This window comes from Bombina bombina, chromosome 2 (genome assembly GCF_027579735.1).
Source record: "Bombina bombina isolate aBomBom1 chromosome 2, aBomBom1.pri, whole genome shotgun sequence".
In the NCBI taxonomy this organism is placed as follows: domain Eukaryota; kingdom Metazoa; phylum Chordata; class Amphibia; order Anura; family Bombinatoridae; genus Bombina; species Bombina bombina.
In genome coordinates this window covers 420,102,766-420,117,074 of record NC_069500.1, presented here as the reverse complement: position 1 = coordinate 420,117,074, position 14,309 = coordinate 420,102,766, and the positions used below count along the sequence as shown (strand labels likewise).

Genomic DNA, 14,309 nt, shown 5'->3' with positions numbered 1-14,309 from the left:
TGGCGTCGGTCGTTACAATGACCCACTCTGGTCTTCTGAAGCTCATCCCTTGGGACAGGTTGTCCAGGGTCAGCCACCAACGGAGTGAATCTCTGGTCCTCTGATCTACTTGGATCGTCGGGGACAAATCTGTATAATCCCCATTCCACTGTCTGAGCATGCACAGTTGTAATGGTCTTAGATGAATTCGCGCAAAAGGAACTATGTCCGTTGCCGCAACCATCAAACCTATTACTTCCATGCACTGCGCTATGGAAGGAAGAAGAACAGAATGAAGTGCTTGACAAGAGCTTAGAAGTTTTGATTTTCTGGCTTCTGTCAGAAAAATCTTCATTTCCAAGGAGTCTATTATTGTTCCCAAGAAGGGAACTCTTGTTGACGGGAATAGAGAACTTTTTTCTACGTTCACTTTCCACCCGTGAGATCTGAGAAAGGCTAGGACAATGTCCGTATGAGCCTTTGCTTGTGGTAGAGACGACGCTTGAATCAGTATGTCGTCCAAGTAGGGTACTACTGCAATGCCCCTTGGCCTTAGCACCGCTAGAAGGGACCCTAGTACCTTTGTGAAAATTCTTGGAGCAGTGGCTAGTCCGATTGGAAGTGCCACAAACTGGTAATGCTTGTCCAGAAAGGCGAATCTTAGGAACCGATGATGTTCCTTGTGGATAGGAATATGTAGATACGCATCCTTTAAATCCACCGTGGTCATGAATAGACCTTCCTGGATGGTAGGAAGAATTGTCCGAATGGTTTCCATCTTGAACGATGGGACCTTGAGAAATTTGTTTAGGATCTTGAGATCCAAAATTGGCCTTCCTAATGGAACAGGATGAATCACTCCCATTTTTAACAGGTCTTCTACACAATGTAAGAATGCCTGTCTTTTTATTTGGTCTGAAGACAATTAAGACCTGTGGAACCTTCCCCTTGGGGGTAGTACCTTGAATTCCAGGAGATAACCTTGAGAAACTATTTCTAGCGCCCAAGGATCCTGAACATCTCTTGCCCAAGCCTGAGCGAAGAGAGAGAGTCTGCCCCCCACCAGATCCGGTCCCGGATCGGGGGCCAGCATCTCATGCTGTCTTGGTAGCGGTAGCGGGCTTCTTGGCCTGCTTACCTTTGTTCCAGCCTTGCATCGGTCTCCAGGCTGGCTTGTTTTGAGAAGAATTACCCTCTTGCTTAGAGGATGTAGAATTTGAGGCTGGTCCGTTTCTGCGAAAGGGACGAAAATTTGTTTTATTTTTAGCCTTAAAAGACCTATCCTGAGGAAGGGCGTGGCCCTTTCCCCCAGTGATGTCTGAAATAATCTCTTTCAAGTCAGGGCCAAACAGCGTTTTCCCCTTGAAAGGGATGTTAAGCAATCTGTTCTTGGAGGACACATCCGCTGACCAAGACTTCAGCCAAAGCGCTCTGCGCGCCACAATAGCAAAACCTGAATTTTTCCCCGCTAATCTAGCTAATTGCAAAGTGGCGTCTAAGGTAAAAGAGTTAGCCAACTTAAGTGCTTGAACTCTGTCCATAAACTCCTCATAAGAGGATGCTTGATTGAGCGACTTTTCTAGTTCCTCGAACCAGAAACACGCTGCTGTAGTGACAGGAACAATGCATGAAATTGGTTGTAGAAGGTAACCTTGCTGAACAAACATCTTTTTAAGCAAACCCTCTAATTTTTTATCCATAGGATCTTTGAAAGCACAACTATCTTCTATAGGGATAGTGGTGCGTTTGTTTAGAGTAGAAACCGCCCCCTCGACCTTGGGGACTGTCTGCCATAAGTCCTTCCTGGGGTCGACCATAGGAAATAATTTCTTAAATATAGGGGGAGGGACAAAAGGTATGCCGGGCCTTTCCCATTCTTTATTTACAATGTCCGCCACCCGCTTGGGTATAGGAAAAGCTTCGGGGGGCACCGGGACCTCTAGGAACCTGTCCATCTTACATAATTTCTCTGGAATGACCAAATTGTCACAATCATCCAGAGTAGATAACACCTCCTTAAGCAGAGCGCGGAGATGTTCCAATTAAATTTAAATGTAATAACGTCAGGTTCAGCTTGTTGAGAAATTTTTCCTGAATCTGAAATTTCTCCCTCAGACAAAACCTCCCTAGCCCCTTCAGACTGGTGTAAGGGCATGTCAGAACCATTATCATCAGCGTCCTCATGCTCTTCAGTATCTAAAACAGAGCAGTCGCGCTTTCGCTGATAAGTGGGCATTTTGGCTAAAATGTTTTTAATAGAATTATCCATTACAGCCGTTAATTGTTGCATAGTAAGGAAGGATTGGCGTACTAGATTCACTAGGGACCTCCTGAGTGGGCAAGACTGGTGTAGACATAGAAGGAGATGATGCAGTACCATGCTTACTCCCCTCACTTAAGGAATCATTTTGGGCAACATTATTATCAGTGGCATCATTGTCCCTACTTTGTTTGTCACATTCCACACATATATTTAAATGGAGAGGAACCTTGGCTTCCGAACATACAGAACATCGTCTATCTGATAGTTCAGACATGTTAATAGGCATAAACTTGATAACAAAGCACAAAAAACGTTTTAAAATAAAACCGTTACTGTCTCTTTAAATTTTAAACTGAACACACTTTTTTACTGAATATACGCAAAAGTATGAAGGAAATGTTCAAAATTCACCAAAATTTCACCACAGTGTCATAAAGCCTTAAAAGTATTGCACACCAAATTTGAAAGCTTTAACTCTTAAAATAACGGAACCGGAGCCGTTTTTACATTTAACCCCTATACAGTCCCTGGTATCTGCTTTGCTGAGACCCAACCAAGCCCAGAGGGGAATACGATACCAAATGACGCCTTCAATAAGCTTTTTCAGTGGATCTGAGCTCCTCACACATGCATCTGCATGCCTTGCTTCTCAAAAACAACTGCGCATTAGTGGCGCGAAAATGAGGCTCTGCCTATGACTAGAAAAGGCCCCCAGTGAAAAAGGTGTCCAATACAGTGCCTGCCGTTTTTTTTAATAAAATGCCCAAGATTAAAATAACTCTCCAAAGTTATAAACCATTAAATATGCTTATAAAGTAATCGTTTTGGCCCAGAAAAATGTCTACCAGTCTTTAAAGCCCTTGTGAAGCCCTTTTATTCTTATATTGAAAATTAAGAAAATGGCTTACCGGATCCCATAGGAAAAATGACAGCTTCCAGCATTACCAAGTCTTGTTAGAAATGTGTCATACCTCAAGCAGCCAAAGTCTGCTCACTGTTTCCCCCAACTGAAGTTAATTCCTCTCAACAGTCCTGTGTGGAAACAGCCATCGATTTTAGTAACGGTTGCTAAAATCATTTTCCTCTTACAAACAGAAATCTTCATCTCTTTTCTGTTTCAGAGTAAATAGTACATACCAGCACTATTTTAAAATAACATACTCTTGATAGAAGAATAAAAACTACATTTAAACACCAAAAAACTCTGAGCCATCTCCGTGGAGATGTTGCCTGTGCAACGGCAAAGAGAATGACTGGGGAAGGCGGAGCCTAGGAGGGATCATGTGACCAGCTTTGCTGGGCTCTTTGCCATTTCCTGTTGGGGAAGAGAATATCCCACAAGTAAGGATGACGCCGTGGACCGGACACACCTATGTTGGAGAAAAAAATAGTGTAGATGAGGGAATTACATTACAACAGGCTTTACCCACAGTCGCTTGGGTAATGTCAGTTTTACAAGGGAAAACCTAGGATTACCTGGATTTCTGAATTTACCCGCAACACATATATATAGTATATATCAATCAAGAAGATATGCAACATTTAAAAACAAAATAAGTCTGAAGTCTATGATCTGCTCACCTTTCCTCCTGCTTGTCCACGTACAGCAAAGCAGAAGAGAGTAGAAGGTTTTGAGTTCTTTTCTATCTTGAATTCGGCAAATGCGGCAGCATGACCCTCTATTGGCTGGGACACCTTCCTGTCCACAGAGTAGAGCTGCATTGCACCAACCACACGATTTTGCTGAACAGATGAAAGAATCAAAAGGGATAAAACATAAAATATCCACTATGATGTAATTGTACTGCTGGTTTTAATCATGAAACAAACTGAGAAAACCCCACAACGTAAAATTGTTTTTAAAACTCATTCAACAAGAGCAGATTAACTTAACATCTGCAGATAAAAAATTTTTTATAGGATTTCTACAGTAGTATGTAATCCAAATGAGGTTCTCAAGCAACAATATGTGCCTAGGTCGGTGAAAGGTCTACTAAAACCACAGTGCACATACTCTCTAAACAAAAGGACATGAAAATAATAATAGTAATATAATGATGTTTTGTATGAAGAACGGTTAAGCTGTTTAAAGTGGCAGCAACAGTAAGTACAACTAATACAAAGGTATCTACTGTGCATAGGCTAAAACAGACCGCTCCCACAGAAAAAAAATTAGCACAGCAATAACCATTTTTAAGAAACAAAGCACATTACTTTTTTTAGATGGAACAAAGACAATGTTTGAGTATCATTTTCTATTAATAAACGTCTTGGCTATGTGGTTAATTACTATTCTTTTTAACTGAATATAAAATTACCTGAGCTGAGATACCAATGAGAAGAAGCCACTTCTGCTGCTCATCTGTCCTGTAGTTGATTATCTGACAACCTGCCAGGCTTGCATGGCGGTCAAACATTTTCTGAGGTTGGGAGTCACCTTCCATGCTCCAGTGGTAGACAGCAGTCTCTGTAACCAGGGCCACCGTGTTGACAGATATCCACTTCCAGAAGATAACTTCCTCTGCCATGGTGTGAGCCTTTACTTTGCTCTTCATCTCAATATTAAAGATTTGTAGGGTTTTTCCAGCTGAGATGTGAAGAAAACAAAATGAGGAATCATTCCAGTAGCAAGCAAATTAATATTTTGGCTACCTAGTAATGTAATTTCAATTAGAAACTTCCATTTCACCCCTTATTTAGATTTTAGTGAAATATGCATAACTACATGAATCTTTTTAGCATTGATCTTCATAGCAAGAAGGAAATAAAATTATGCTTTTAAAAGCACACTTCCACATACAATTAGAATGTGGTAATTACTTAATGTCTTCCTATCTGAAAGTACTAAAAGGAAACCATAATTCTGCATCAAGAAGAGTGAGATTATAACAGTATTTGGTTACCTACATAAAAATATAATTTATGCTTAACTGACTAATTTATTTCATGGTGGTGAGAGTCAACGGTGCATTACTCCTGGGAATTATACTCCTGGCCACTAGGAGGAGGCAAAGATCCCAAAACTACAAGAGCCCTTAAAAGCCCTTCCAACTTACTGGAAACTACAACCCCCACACTTAAATACATATGAAACTCAATTTATTTTCTTTCATGTTTCAGATAGCATGTAATTTTAAGCAACTTTCTGATTCACTCCTATAATCAATTTTTATTTGTTCTCTTGGTATCTTTATTTGGGCCAGTTCCAGAGCTTACTTTCCTGCTTTTTCAAATAAAGATACCAAGAGAACAAAGAAAAATTAAAAAATAGGAGTAAATCAGAAAGTTGCATGCCCTATCTAAATCATAAAAGAAAATTGGGTTTCATATTCCTTTAACTGATCGGCACCCATTTATATATATAACGTAAAACCAAAAGGAAGAGGCTAGGGACTGGTCCCTGTGGCAGGCCTACAACTAACTCCCATAGAGTGATCTTGTGCCACTACCCATACTCCAAAGACATTCCTCAGTGTAGACTGTAGTTCTTTGGAGGGAAAAACTGGGCCTCAAATCGGTCTGAGAACCCTACTCATAAACACCAGGAAGACCTTTCCTTCTTCATCTTCCTCCTGAGAAGGCAGAGACAAGACTAGTTTCCAGTAAGGTTGGAGGGGATTTAAGGGAGTATAATTCACAGGAGTAATGGATCATGGACTCTCACCACTTATGAAAGAAAACATGGTTTCAAGTAGCAAAATGAAACTGAAAACTATAATATTATAATTCTAGTTAAATAAAACTATTTACATTGTTATTATTAAGGTAATGATTATAATGTTCTCCTCAGGACCTTTTTAGCGGGTGCACCACCCAGATGATTTTACCAACCACCATATTTAGCCAATATTAGGAGACAATTAGCTAATATTTTGCATAAATTATCATTAAAGTACAAATTGCATAATTAAACATATACATTTATTTGAGTAGCTGAAAATTATATAATATTAGATAATATTACACTGCCCCCCACCCAGCTACTTTTTTAATGCTGCCTGGCAGGCAAAATGTTCTGAGGCGAACACAGAATTATTTTTCTCCTTCCAACAAAGTACAGCTAAAAAGCTTATCAAAGGAATGATTAGCCTATTTAACTGAAGATAGTTTACCTGTATCTATGTATGTCTAATGTTATATAACTAAATCAGTCTTTTTTTTTATACAACTGGAAAATAATCTGAAACATTCTAAAAATGAAACCTTTACATAGAAAACCATGATTTAAATTTATTCTTACCGACTAGTGATTAAATTGTGATTTACATTAAATCCACCCACTTAGAAACTAATAATACAATTACCACCAAGAGAACTGTGTATACCAAATATGTTTTGTGTTGAGAGGGACACTAAACACTGATTCTAGGAAGCTTCTACCTCTCCAAGTGGGTAAAAAAAAATAAAAAAATTATAACCAGTTCTTAAAGGCATACTAAACCCAATTTTTTTTTATTTCATGATTCAGATAGAGCAGGCAATTTTAAGCAGTTTTCTTATTTACTTCTATTATCAATTTTTCTTCGTTCTCTTGGGATCTTTATTTGAAAAAGCAGGAATAAAAGCTTTGGAGCCAGCCTATTTTAGGTTGAGAACCTGGGTTGCACTTGCTGAATGGATGGCTAAATGCAGGCACCAATCAGCAAGCCCTATCCATGTTACTGAACAAAAAATAGGCCAGCTCCAAAGCTTTCATTCCTGCCTTTTTAAATAAAGATAGCAAGAGAACGAAGAAAAATTGATAATAGGAGAAATTAGAAAGTTGCTTACAATTGCATGCTCTGTCCGAATCATGAAGGAAAACAAATTTGGGTTTACTATCCCTTTAACAATGTATTCAGGTGCCATCACGTAACAAATGTAAATATTACAGGATCTAAGAATTTGTCAGATCCTGTACTATTATATCTAGTCTATAAGAAACCCCATGAAAGCCTATGCAGTAGGTTTGACAAAATAATGGTATTCTTCTTATCTTTCAGAATTTCACAAACCTGGCAACATTTCTTTTTATAGCCATACAGATTTATATGGGGTTAGGTTCCTACCTTAAATAGCTTATTTTGGAGAAAAAAAAAAGTCTAGCTAACATGCTTCCTTATTTAATCAGCAGGAATAAGCTTTTTCACATTCTTTTCATGTTTTCACTGTTGAGTGTTGCCAAAGGTGATCCAAAAATGAAACACTACACATTAAAATGTAATTTGGCTCTTGACCATATCATGTGAAGCTTCTAGACGCATAAGGAGCTAATCTCCCCACCCACACTATGCTACATTAAAAAGCTTTCCGCTAAGCGTTTACAATGGAATTTGGCCTGGCCCCAGCTAACAGCAAGCACTGAATAGACGCGGACCAGGATCAGCAAAGAAACTTGTCTGCTTCAGTTCTCACCTGCTGTGTCTGAGTTGACACAAGATCCTGAAAAACACTCATTTCCTATTCTGCAATATTCTACACTAAATCACTGTTCTTCAAATACAGTCCTCAGGACTCTTTTTCAAGCAAGACTTTCAGGGTATCTGAGCCAGTGATATAATTAGCAGCTCAGTAACTGCGATAATTAAGCAATTTCATCAAAGGTAACACTAAAAGTGTGATATGTCAGTGGGCCTAAGGACTGGAATTATAGAACTCTTGTATTGAAGGACCTACCAACAACTATAAAACTGATGTGCATTTTTTTTTTTTTTTTTTTTTTAAAGGATCGGTTACAGCACTATTCACTGTAACTTTGCTAAATTCTGCATCTCATGCATTCAGCTAACACCTAATACATAATTATTTTAAAAACCATTACACATACATTCCTGTATAAATCAACCCAAAAGGCTCAACATAAATGTGGTATTATGAACAATTAAAAGGTAAATGGTCCTTGGGGCCATAAATTAGAAATAATATCCCTTATAAAGAACAGCTGAATAAGAAGGTGATGAAGAGGTCTCTGATCAAGGATGGATAAACAGACAGAAAGGGGACATAGAAGGGACCAGGTGGGTTCTGTATTCTATTGTTTCTCTAACAATCTAACTTTATTTTACCCTTGTCTGTTATTTGTTCAGAATAGAGTTTGCACATCATGTACTAGTTAGCAACAGAAATCTCACTACGTATAAACCATCACAGCTGAAAGCTGGCAGCACATACTTACTCCACCCAGGCAGTTATGACTAGTGATCCATGGGTGGGAACAGTGGATGAGAACACAATCCAAAGCTTTGCAGAGCCCATTGAAGAAGAAAAAAACTTGCAGAAATAGAATAAGTGCCACCAGGAGACGTGAAACGCGTCAGCCTTCTGCTGCCTTACTCTTCCTGCCATGTCTGTTTGAAGTTTTAAAGAGTTGGAAATAAAAGCCTTTGCTTAAACACTGTTGCAGTGCCCGCTTTATTGGATGTGGGATCAAAATAAACCAGTGCAACATTTCAAGGCAAATATCTCATAGAACATCGGTAGCTTTGTAGGAAAGACTATCATATAAATTGATCACAAAAAAGTTGACCACAGGGAAAATTAAAAAAAGCAAACTAAAACATACATAAATGATCATTTATAGATGTAGGATAGTAAGGGTTTCAACAGCCACATTTGAAATTAGTTTAATCTTGCTACATTACATACCCGTAATATCACGTTATCATTGCACCCACAAGCAGGGCAGCCAACACGCATATTATTTTACTTAAATCCAGACAGGTTAAAGTGACATAAACCAAAAGTTTTTTTTCTTTCATGATTCAGATACAGCATGCAATTTTAAGCAAATTTCCAATTTACTTCTAATTTGTTTTGTTCTTCTGGTAACTCTTGTTGAAAAGCATACCTAGGTAGGCTTAGGAGCAGCAACGCACTACTGTGAGCTAGCCGCTGATTAGTGACAGCACATATATGCCTCGCCATTGGCTCACACAATGTGGCTAGTTCCTAGTAGTGTTGCTGTTCCTTCAACAAAGAATACTAAGAGAATGAAGCAAACTTGACAATAGAAGTAGATCAGAAAGTTGTTTAAAATTGTATGCGCAATCTGAATCACGAAAGAAGATTTTTTTAGGTTGCATTTCCCTAAAAAAAATTAAACCATCACTGTGAAAAAAATATCACTGTGATAGATAAAAATCAATTTCTGAACTATGAATGAAAAAAGAAATAGACAGTGATCATTGTTTGAGAAATTACAAAATTAGGGTAACATATGAAGCATTTTCTGAATCTATACACTAGCACTTAATCATTAAAGATCACAAATGGCAGGGACATATGCTAGCTATCTATTAAGTGTAAAATAGACGCTTGTGTATATAGCAGAAATAAGAAAATGTATGCTTACCTGATAAATGTATTTATTTCCGGACATGGAGAGTTCACAGCATCATTCCAATTACTAGTGGGATATTGAACTCCTGGCCAGCAGGAGGAGGCAGAGCACACCAGCAAAGCTGTTAAGTGTAACTACCTTACCCATAGCCCCCAGTCATTCAGTCGAAGGAAATGGAAAAAAGGAAGAAACACAAGGGTGAAAAGGTGCATGAGGTTTACTCAAACCAAATGCTGAATTAAAAAAGGGCGGGGTCGTGGACTCTACATGTCCGAAAAGAAAGAAATTTATCAGGTAAGCATAAATTTTGTTTTCTTTCCTATGACACAGAGTCCACAACGTCATTCCAATTATTACTGGGAACAAATACCCAAGCTAGAGGACACGGAATGAACAGGGAGGGAGAAAAAGGCACTCCTTGAAGAACCCTCAGCCGAGGCAAAAGTATAAAATTTGTAGAATTTGGGAAAAAAGTATGCAGAGAGAACCGTGTTGCCGCCTTGCAAATCTGTTCCACAGAAGCTTCATTTTTGAAAGCCCAAGAAGAGGAGACAGCCCTAGTGGAATGAGCCGTAATTCTCTCAGGAGGCTACTGTCCAACAGTCTCATAGGCCAAACGAATCAAACTTCTCAACCATAAAGGCAGAGAAGTAGAAGTGGCCTTCTGACCCTTATGATTTCAAGAGAAAACAACAAACAGGGCAGAAGATTGCCTAAAATCTTTAATAGCTTGTAAGTAAAATTTTAGAGCCCGCACAACATCCAAGTTATGCAAAAGACGTTCCTTTTGAGAAGAAGAAATAGGACAAAAAGGAAGGAACAACAATTTCCTGATTAATTTGTATACAAATTTGAAAGAAAGAAAAGAGTGACGGCAATCCTCATTGAGGTTTCACCCAGTTAGAGACAGAGAATTCAGCACACTTTTAAAATCTTAAACCAACACCTGGTTATGTTTATTTTTTCATTAGTGCACACAAACTAAAACTTATTATAATTAATTTATCACAATATTTCCAAAAAAACTTATATGTGAATCACAGACAAGGTATCTTGTCAAAGGTATACAGTGAGTTCATACTGATCAAAATGCAGCTCAGGTGCACTGTCTTGTAAGTAAATGGGGGTTAGTATGTCCAGAGTAAAGCTTTCAAGCATACATGCAAAAAAAAAAGCGTTGTTATTGTCCATCCATGCATTAAGCATCAAAAAGCCAGCTTTTAGCTCATTAAGCAGTAGTGTTAGGTTTTTTGGTAGTTAAAGACAATGGACAGTCCCTTAATATAATTGCAACTAAGACGATTCAGAGACTTACGTGTGTGCATAAAGGAACAGCATGAGAGTCAAAATAGATTAATTCCTCAAATATTGGTTATTTTAACAGAGGCCACAAACTGAATCAGAGTAAAGGATTTACCTTGGCGTCCCTTTTGGTTTGTGCAAGAGCCATGGCTTGTTGCCTTCCTTCCGACCTTCATCTGAGGGATGCTTACCAGAAAGATTCAATGTAGCATCCGCCGCATCTCAGATTTTATTGCCACCAGGGAGTATCGGCTTGTTCCATCCTGAACTCGGTCACTCTGTCAACTATTAGCGGAGTAGTCCTTTCCTCACAGTGTAGTTGCCGGGGCACAGGCCGCACTCTAGGCTTGCTGTGGGTCAGCTGATAAACACACAGTGCTCCTTGGATACACTGCTTCCTTAGACAGGGTCCTGTGATCCGAAAATTGCCTGCGCGCCTTTCACCCATAATCCTTAGTGTGAAAGTTTGGACTTCATCAGGGCTCACTTTCACGCTAAGGATTGTGTGTTTGAATCATCTTAGTTGCAATTATATTAAGGGACTGTCTGTTGTCTTTAACTACCGCAAAGCCTTACACTAAGTTCTGCTTAATAAGCTAAAAGCTGGCTTTTTGATGCTTAATGCATGGATGGACAATTACAACTCTGTTTTTGATAAGCTTATTTTTGCATGCATAAAAGCTTTACTCTGGACATAACCCCCATTTAATTACAAGACTGTGCACCTGAGCTGCATTTTGATCAGTATGAACTCACTGTATACCTTGTCAGGATACTTTGTCTGTGATTCACATATACTGTTTTAGGAAATATTGTGATCTATTAATTATAATAAGTTTTAGTTTGCGTGCACTAATGACAAAACATAACCAGGTGTTGGTTTTAAATTTTAAAAGTGTGACGATTCCCCTGTCTCTAACTGGATGAAACCTCAATGAGGATTGCCTTCTATCTATTCTTTCTTTCAAATTTGTATACAAATACTTTTTTAAAGGGTCTGCACCTCCTCTTACCTGAGGGAGAAAAATATATTTAAAAAAAAAAAAAAATATTCAGCCTAAAAGCAGATACTGATGGTGTTCCCTGTGAATAGGAATGTGAAGGTATGCGTCCTTCAGGTCTATGGTCATCAAACTGACCTTCCTGTACCAAAGGAAGAATGGAACGAATAGTTTCCATCTTGAAGGACGGGACCCTGAGGAATTTCTTAAAACTTGTGGATCTAGAATGGGCCAAAAAGTTCCCTCCTTTTTGGTAACCACAAATAGATTTGAATAGAATCCTAGACCCTGTTCTGCTAGAGGGACAGGAACAATAACTCCCAGAGAGTATAGGTCTTTTACACAATTTAAGAAAGCTTCCTTCTTTATTTGGTTTGAGAATAGTCGACAGGAGAAATCTGCCCCTTGGATGGCAAGACTAGAATCCCATTCTGTAACCCTGTGATACTATGTCCACCGCCCAAGGGTCTGGGACATCTCGTATCCAGGCTTGATGAAAAAGAGAGAACGCCTGCCCCCTACCTGATCCACACATCGGGGGCGGAACCTTCATGCTGATTTAGAGTCAGCAGAGGGCTTCTTGTTTTGTTTTCCTTTACTCCAGAGCTGGTTGGATTTGCAAGAAGATCTGGGTTGATCAGGTTTGGAAGAGGACGACTTTGGTCCCTCAAAGTTACGAAAGGAACGAAATTTAGAGGTCTGACAACCTTTAGGTCTATTCTTCTTGTCCTGAGGTAGGAAAGTCCCTTTCTACCTGTAATCAATTAAATGATCTCTGCCAGACCAGGTCCAAACAGAATCTTTCCCTTGTAAGGTAAAGCCAAAAGCTTGCCTTAGAAGAGACATCAGCCAACCAAGATTTTAACCACAGAGCCCTGCAAGCTAGTACCGTGAAGCTAGACATCCTAGCTCCCAGACGAATTATCTGCATATTGGCATCACAGATAAAATGTATTGGTCAATTTGAGAGCTTTGATTTTATCTTGGATCTCTTCTACTGTAGTTTCCTGTGTAATAAGATCAGACAAAGCATCGCACTAATAAGATGCAGCTCCTGCAACCGTGGCAATACTCGCTGCTGGTTGCCACTGTAACCTTTGATGAATATACATCCTTTTAAAGTAAGCCTCTAGCTACTTGTCCACTGTGTCTTTAAAAGAGCAACTATCCTCAATAGGAATGGTGGTTCTCTTTGCAAGAGTAGAAATAGCCCCTTCTACTTTAGGAACGGTGTGCCATGAGTTACGAATGGAGTCCGCAACAGGAAACATCTTCTTAAAAACAGGGGAAGGGGTAAATGGAACCCCTGGCTAATCTCATTCCTGAGCGATAATTTCAGACATCTTCCTTGGGTATAGGAAAACCCTCCTCAGAAGATAGGGAATCAGACTATCTAATTTAGAAGACTTTGTGGGGTTAACAGCAACCGAAGATTCAGTCATCTAAGGTAGCTAGGACCTCCTTCAATAGTAACCGGAGGTGTTCAAGCTTAAATCTAAAATTAACCTCTTCATATTCTGAAGATTTCTCTGCTAAAGTGTCAGAATCTGAGATCTCGCCATCAGAAGCTACTGAAGTATTCTGCTCATCAGACTTCTGATCAAAGGTTGCTAAAGCAGTCCTAGAATCAGAAACTTTAGTATCAAATGTCTAGAATTTCTCTTACGCTTAACCAATGCAGGGAAAGCCTACAAGGCTGCAGCTACTGCAGAAGAAATCTGAGCGTCAAAATCCGCAGGTAAACACCCCCAGGTGGATGAGAGGACACAGATTGCACAGTATGAGAAACAATTAAGGCTTGGGACGTCTGAGGAGAAAGCGGAGGCATATCATGCACAGCAGAATCCTGAGAGACACTTGGCTGAGAAGAGAGATTTCTTTTCTTTACATTTTCAAAGTCTTTGCTAAACAGGCAGAACAAAACAGCATAGGCAGGGCAATCTGGTTATCTAAGCAAAGTAAACATCTATCGAGATAGATTGATCCTAATCTGGGTCCAAATTCTGGATAAAGGTCCATCAAGTAATGTTGAATTATAGTGATTCTTACTGTAGAATAAACACTTAATGCTTCAGAGGATTATTTTAAATCATCAGGCACAAAAATAAAGGAAATATTAAATAACGCCTTAATAAAACTACCTCAGATGCCTGAGGCTCCTACCAATCAGAAGAATGTCCCACTAGTAATTTGTCTCTGAAAAACTCCTGATCGCTGAAAAACAGAAGCCGACTTCACAAAAGACCAGACAGGACAAAAGACAGCTGATCAAACTGTATAACCGCTACGCTCTGTAAAAGCGGATGTGCGGTCTACACGTGATTGGGTCACAGAATGTCAGTTTTTACTGCACTCTAAAAAGAGCGAAAAAACTGCATTTTGAAAAACGGCTTATATTTATAAGACCATGAAACTGACCAGGTGTAAAAAACTGAGCGGCAATCTC

The 14,309-nt window shown here is 39.1% G+C and overlaps 1 protein-coding gene across 1 annotated transcript in view; it reads right to left on the bottom strand.

The window, feature by feature from the left end:
• Window positions 1–14,309, bottom strand: part of CLTCL1 (clathrin heavy chain like 1) — a 314,203-nt gene that overhangs the window by 206,972 nt on the left and 92,922 nt on the right. The window contains exons 3-4 of the mRNA XM_053701960.1: window positions 4,561–4,829; window positions 3,824–3,985 (exon numbers count right to left, since the gene is read on the bottom strand). Coding sequence (XP_053557935.1) covers window positions 3,824–3,985; window positions 4,561–4,829 — 431 coding nt within the window. The remainder of the gene's footprint in view (window positions 1–3,823; window positions 3,986–4,560; window positions 4,830–14,309) is intronic.